At 51.4% G+C, this 7,086-nt stretch overlaps 1 protein-coding gene across 1 annotated transcript in view; it reads right to left on the minus strand.

Annotated features, from left to right (window-relative positions):
- CSMD2 (CUB and Sushi multiple domains 2) overlaps positions 1-7,086 on the minus strand; it is a 257,406-nt gene that overhangs the window by 75,779 nt on the left and 174,541 nt on the right. The window contains exons 26-28 of the mRNA XM_017828252.1: positions 5,754-5,945; positions 3,243-3,381; positions 2,592-2,779 (exon numbers count right to left, since the gene is read on the minus strand). Coding sequence (XP_017683741.1) covers positions 2,592-2,779; positions 3,243-3,381; positions 5,754-5,945 — 519 coding nt within the window. The remainder of the gene's footprint in view (positions 1-2,591; positions 2,780-3,242; positions 3,382-5,753; positions 5,946-7,086) is intronic.

Here is a 7,086-nt window from a genome sequence, read left to right on the forward strand (position 1 = left end):
CTCTCCTCCTGTCCCTTGTTCCCTGGGAGCAGAGCCCGACCCCCCCCCGGCTCCCCCCCCCTGTCAGGGGGGTGCAGAGCCAGAAGGTCCCCCCTGAGCCTCCTTTTCTCCAGGCTGAGCCCCCCCAGCTCCCTCAGCTGCTCCATTTAACTCTCCCCACTCCCTCTCCTTGCACAGGAACAGGCTGGGAGGAACTTTGCAAACCAGGACACACAAACCCAGACTGAACATGGAGCGTATTTCAGACGTGCCACATCTGTTCCCATCATCTCCTGGCACCCCACACTCCTGGATCCAAGAGCTGTCTCTGCTCTCACCGTGGAAATTCAGTGCCATGTGTGAGCTGGGTGACTCTCCAGATGTGCAGCACGGCTGCAATTATGGCAAAATGATTACAAGCACTTAAACAAAATGAAGACATTTTTCTCCCTGTTCACTCTGCCCTGCAGAGTTAAAAACTCCATTTACATATGAAAATTCCAGTAAAGACCACGGAGCTGTCAGGTCTTGGATACTTCTTTCCCTCTTCTTCTAAGGGTTTTTTTTCCCTTTTTTTTCTTTTTTTTTTTTTCCCTTTTTTTCCCCCTGCCTGAAATATAATTAGGGGCTTTGATTAATCCTGCTCTTTTGTCATTTGGAAATTGCTCATTAAAGCTGAGGGCTTTCCTGAGAGCAGTGGCTCTGTGAACAATTAGAATGTGTTTAAGCATTAAATCATGGCCTTTCAGTATTTGGGGAAGGTGTGGAGGGAGAAACAGAGAACAGCAAAGCCCCCAGACCTTGCTTTTGTTTTTCTGCTTGCAGTGAAAAATGGGATCAGCTCCAAGGATTCCTTCACCACTGGGGATCCAGGTGAACAGGGAACAAAGGGATGTGAAATGTTTCCACCAGGAACAGCAGCCACGAGGCCACTGGTTTTCCCTACACCACCAACCTGGCCTGGAATGTTCCCAGGGCTGGGGCAGCCTCAGCTTCTCTGGGCATCCACACCAGCTCACCAGGAGCCCAGCACGCTCCAAAACTCCTGCCAAGTCCATGGATCACCTTTTCCATAAGGACACAGAGCTGATTTTCAAACAGCATCACCCAGTTCTGACTGTTTTCAAGCAGTGCTGGGTGTTGTTAAACAGCCTGCCTTGCAAGGAATTTTACAGCACAGCGTTCCTGTGGGGAGTTTCCACCTTAAATAACCCATAAATAATGCTGAGTGGATGTTTATAAGCTCAGGATGGGCAAAACAGTTCTGGCAAAATAATCACGAATTTCAAATGGGGCTCGGGGATGGTTTGGTTTTGTTTTTTTTCTCCATTCCTTTGGAAGGGTGAAAAGTAATCAGCTTTGCTTCATTTGCTTTCCATTTCATGCCTCTTCACTTCTGGCCCGTAAGAGAAAGAGGAGTTACTGAAAAGCGTGAGGAAATCTCCCAGTTTGGAGCTCCCAGCCTGGAAACTCCTTCCTGTGCCCTTCACCCAAACCCCCACGTGCTCCTGGGGTCACCCCTCACCTCTCCAGCACGAGAGGCCAAGCCCAGTTCCACAGGACACCTGGAGCTGTTCTCCCCACACTCCAAACCAGTCCCTGCAGCCCAGAGCAGGCTGGAGGAATCGTTTCTTTCCAGCTCTGTTTCCATCCCCCAGTTTTTGCTCCATCTCCCTGCTCTGACTCGTCAGATCCCGCTTTTGCAGAGCAGATTTTTACTCCAGCTCGTAACAACTCCCTTCTTCCACCTACTCCAGGCACAAACAAGGGGTGCACCTGCCAAAGCCGCCTTCTTCTTCCCCCTCTCCCCACCAGCAGTGCCAGGTCTGTCACTTCCCAGCTTGTTCCAGAGCTAAAAACACCCGGGGATCTCTCCAACCACGACAGCTGAGGCCACCACACTGTTTTACTGCCTCCCTCCTTCCTTTACCTCCTTTGAGGAGCTGGGAATGGAGCTGGGGAAGGGGCTGGAGCACCAGGAGCACAAGGAGCTGCCTGGAAGAGGCTCAAGGGGGACCTCCTGCTGGAGGAGCTTTAAGGTCCCTCCCAGCCCAAACCACTCTGTCATTCTATGAAGTGGCATCTTCTGCTCACCAGAGACAGAACTATTTGATTTCAGTGTGGAGCAAGAAATATTATACACAATACAGCCTGGACAGTAAAGGAATGCTTTCTGGGAATCTCCCTTGATTTTCTTGAAAGAAAAAAAAGTAAAGACTTTCTTCTCTGTTCACGAAAGTCCCACAAAAAAGCAGCCACTTGTGACAGATCCCACAGCCCTTTTCTGCTGCTGTCTTAGCTGTGTTCATGTTACCTATGCACCCTGGCTCTTTCTCCAGCCTCCAGAATTCCCCATTTTCCCTACATGCCTCTTAAATGTGTTTTGGTTGTGGCAGAACCTCGGGATGACTCCCGGAGAGGAGAGAGGCTCCCACGGCGCCTCGAGCCTCTCCCACTCGGTCCAGCTTTGCTTTAACCTGGTCAGAGCACAGGGAAGGTGCCAGTGTTTGCTGAGTGAGCCAGGCCAGGCGTGCCCAGGTGTGCCCAGGTGTGCCCAGGCATGCTCAGGTGTGCCCAGGCATGCTCAGGTGTGCCCAGGTGCCCACCCTCACCTGTGTACTCGATGACAAAGCCGGTGTTGCTGACGGAGGCGTCGCTCCGGAACGCCAGGAACAGGCTGTTGCTGCTGCTCTCGATCCTCTCGGGGAGTTGGGAGCCATAAAAGCTCCCAATCAGGGGGCTCAGGGAGTCAGGGCCATCGTAGATGTGAAGGAAATCATAGCCAGGCTCCAGGCTGAAGCTGCAAAACCAAAGGAGTGCTTGGAGCAGAACTCCTGATGTACAGGACATTCCTGACTCCATCCCACAGATGCCTGTGCTGCACCACGGTTAAATTTAAATAAGCCCTCTCAGCAAGGTATTTCAGAATTAAAACTACCCCACATGTTTCCTCCCAGGGTTTTTTTTTTTGTGACTAAAACAATATTTGGCAGAATTAAGTTCTGTTAAAACAGCTGATCTGAGGGGATGCTTCTGGCACACAAACACTGTGCAAAAACTGTGCCTGTCAAAGAGGAGCTGCAGCTGAGATATGATGTTAATCTGATGCTCCCAGATTAATGCCTGGGAACAGGTTGCCCAGGATATGGGACCATCCCACCAGGTTTGGTTTGGCTCCTTCACAGAGGGACTTGCAGCCCCTGGTGCCCCCTCCCCGTGCCCAGGGACAGCCCCAGAGGGTGTCCAACCCCTTGGGTACTCACATGTTGAACACCAGGGCAATGACATAGTCTGGAGACACCGTGAGCTTCCAGTCACACTCCTTGCCAGGGGGGTAGGGCTCGGGGTACTGGGGGGACAGGATCACCCCCGAGGGGCCCGTCAGGATCCCTCCACAGGGAGCTGCAAACACAAAGAACAGGCAAAGGGGGCAGGGTTTGTGTCACAGAGACTGAAAAACCAGCAGGTGAGGTGCAGGGAAGGCAAAGCAGGGAGCTGTGGACAGCTGAGGTGTCAGGGAGGCAGCTGACACAGATATCCTGGAATATCCTGAGCTGGAAGGGACCCACGGGAGTGTTGGAGTCCCAGTCCTGTGTTACAGGAGGTTGTGGTGGCTCTCCCAGAGGTCATTCCAGAGGGGACACACACAGAGAGAGCCAGGGATGCCACCACAACCCTCCTGAGATCTGTAAGTGAGCAACCAGAGGGACAGAGAGTTATTTTATGCTTTTCTGTTGCATTCCTCTAGGCAGCTCCCAGCCCCAATCTGTTGCTAACCAAGTGCAAACATGTTGTCTGGGCCTAATGGCTCATTCATGTTTATTCCAGTTACCAACACATTAAATGGCAAGCTGATTGAAAAATCAATTATTACTTTTTTAAGGCTGGAAGTGCCTGCTTGTGTTTCCACCGTGGCAAACAGGAGTGATTTTCTGCCGTCAGCCTTTCTGCAGCCTCCTCGGGAGGGTCGATGCTCTGAGATTCCCTCGGTGCTCAGATCAATCCTCCCAGATTTGGGATGGGGGGAGAGGGAGGGGAGGACAGTCTGTGTTAAACTCGGGGGTCTGACACCAGCCTAAGGCAACAAAGGGGTGGGAAATGAGCTGGGATGGGGCAAAAATGATGGAACAAATCCAGGGAGGGATGTTCCACGAAGGAGGGAGCACGTGTGGGCTTTGGTATTTTTCTATTTTTATCCTGTGGGCTTTCCTAAAGCCTGTAAACACACAAGAATCTCCAGACATCGGGTAAAACACAGTGGGGCTGGTCTAAAAAGGTCACAGTGGAGATTAAACCAGAGACTTTCCCCCAAGGCCCCAAGTCCAGCCACAGGAGGGCTGTTATCCCTCTGGGATAGACAAGGAAATCACAGCACAGACACGAAAGAATTTGGTTGAGGGTCACCCACAAACACCTTGGAAGAACCACAAGCACCTATTCTGTGTCCATTCACCTTCATCTTAACCCCAAGGGTGCTCTCCCCTCCACTCAGGGGAAAATCCAGAAGAAACCAAAGTGTGAGGACTCGTGTTTGAAAGGCCCGGGGGAGACGAGTGTTCAACACCCCCTGATTCCTTTGAAAATCCCACCCCCTGGTCTCCAAAGGATTTAAAGCAGCAAATGATCCCAGCCACTGCTGTTTGGAGCTGGCCAGGATACAAACTTCAAATACCCCAAAGCTCCTGGGGCTGTCTCAGTCGAGGTTCCTGCTCAGCCCACGTCGTTCGGGGACCGAGGAAGTCGTGCAAAGATGTGAAAATCCATTTGAAATGCTAAATATGTAAAATCCAAGCTTTCAATTTAACACCCTTTCCCAGCTCAAGCTCCAAGCAGGCAGCCTGTCCCCCCCCAGTTCCTGTGAAACTGGTATTTGGCCACTGATTGTTCCTCCAAACCCTTTGTCACTGGAGAAGGGAAGGAGCAGGATGTTGTTTGCAGCTTCTTCACGGAGTTTATGACTCCAGGTCAAACAGGAGGTGACCTGTGGGAACTCATCTCACTCCAAGATAAAGGCACTGGCTGCTTTTCTCTGCAAAGGACTCAGAGTTCAGCTCCTGGTGGGAAAACTCCACGGGAAAATGAAGAGATGGGCACGACATCCAACACCATGATTTAGTTACAGCCCTGGGAAGATTAAAAGAACTGTCTCTGGGAGGCTGAGGAGGTGCCACACTCAATCCAGAGTCATTCAGAACCCAAGTCCTCCTGCAGCACAGACCCTGGGCATGAAGTGTGATGTTAGAAAGTGAATTAATTGGTTTTTCTTGCTCGGGGTAACAGTGCCCAAGCAGCAATGAAGGTTAGAGGTAAAGTCATTTGTGGTTGGCATTTAATTGGCCAGCAAATTTGGTGTTTATTGCTCTAGAGTGCTTGGCATGACTGGGTTTTGGATGTATTAAAAAGAATCCCTTTTAGGAGCTTCTTTTATTCCTTTATGAGCTCAAAGAAAATGTCAGAAAGCCCTTTCTCATGGCAGAGTTTGCTGTCTCCTCATGCAGAAATGATTCACCCACGACCCCAATCCTGAGTTTTAAAGGAGCCTCTAATTTTGCCTTGTCAGGTTAAATATCATCCCTTCCACTGCACCGTGTCCTGGGAGCTCCCAGCATGAACTAGATCCTCATTGTCCCAGACACTCCAGGGATCAACCCAAAAAAAGTTCTGTGGGACAGGTACACCTGGAAATGCACCTCTTGGAACCAGGTGGGACCTCCAGGTGCAGGAGCCTGGGAATGGGAAGGGAGGTCGGTGGGGGGGTGGCTGCGTGTCCTTACCTGTGCAGGAGGGAGGGTCTGGCTGCCAGAAAAACCTGTTCTCGACCTGCACACAGGTGATTTGGGCCTCCCCTTGCAGGGCATAGCCCGGGTTGCACTGGAAGGTGATGGAATCTCCTGCCTCCTTGCTGTCCCCGCTCCGGCTCCCATTCTGGGGAATTCCCGGGTCGTTGCAGGACGTGGCAGTGGAAACTGAGGAGTAAATCAATATATATTATACACCTTTATCTGCTGCAAGGCTTAGAGCACATAAATATATCTCTATTTATGTCCTACAGCAGCTGGACCCAGTCTCTGCCCTCACACACCCACCCAAGCCATGACTTGTCCTCCATCCCTCCTCCTCCTCCTCCTCCTCCACTATCCCACAGAGTTTCCCCACACGCAAAAACTGGCTTTTCCTTTGCTCTGAGCATCTGCCACTGCAGCTGAAAAGGCTCTGGGGAGCAGCAAGTTCTGCACTGCACAGAGGGCAGGTTTGCTGTTCACTCAGTGATCCACACACCCACTGATCTCCCGTGGCAGCTTTGTAGGATTCTGTGTCAGGCACGGGCTGCAAAATCAACTCATCCACCAGCACTTCTCACTTCCCCTGAGTGGTGAGGAAATGCAGCCTCAAAACCTGTGAAGCATCAAGCCTGACCTTTCAGAAAGGCACGTGCTTCCCTCCCAGACTTGCTGCTGCATCTCTTTGAGGTCTGAGATGTCCCCCCTGGGCTCCTTCCCAGCCGGGGACAGGCAGCACAACTTCACTGCTCCCTGAGCTCAGCACCTCAGCTGCTGCCCAGCAGGGCAAAGTCCTGGAGTAAAGAAGTTTTGCAAGCTTAGATACCTCATTAAAGTTCATAAGATCCAAAAAACTGTTCACTCCTGGGCTTAGGGCTGGCTACTTAGTCACACCTGGTGAACAAAGGCTTTGAGCAGGAGCGGTCAATAAAGCCCAGCTCCAGATCAGGCAGCAGAGCAGAGCTTATTTCCTGCTAAGTTGATGAGAGTCCATTACATCCAGACAGTTTAGAGAAAGCTGCTCTCAAAAGAGCCAGAGGAAATCCCCTCTCTTTCTGTGCAGCTGAAGATAAGCAAGTTCACAGCCCAGGCTGGTCCTGCCCAGCAGGACAAGACACAAGCCTGGAAGAATAAAAAAAAAGGGGATGGCCCAGCTGTGCTGGGTGACACAGAGCTCTCCCTCTGCCTTGGTCATCCCAGTAGGCCTAAAATCCAGGAGGAATTCTCCCCAAATTGCTGTCTGGCTCCCCCAGCCACGCAAGGCAGGCTGGACACAAAGCTATGGAGAAGAACTTGGGAGAGGCAGGATAATGCTTGGATGTGTCTA

The sequence above is a fragment of the Lepidothrix coronata genome, unplaced genomic scaffold (assembly GCF_001604755.1).
Source record: "Lepidothrix coronata isolate B3197 unplaced genomic scaffold, Lepidothrix_coronata-1.0 Scaffold147, whole genome shotgun sequence".
Taxonomy (NCBI): domain Eukaryota; kingdom Metazoa; phylum Chordata; class Aves; order Passeriformes; family Pipridae; genus Lepidothrix; species Lepidothrix coronata.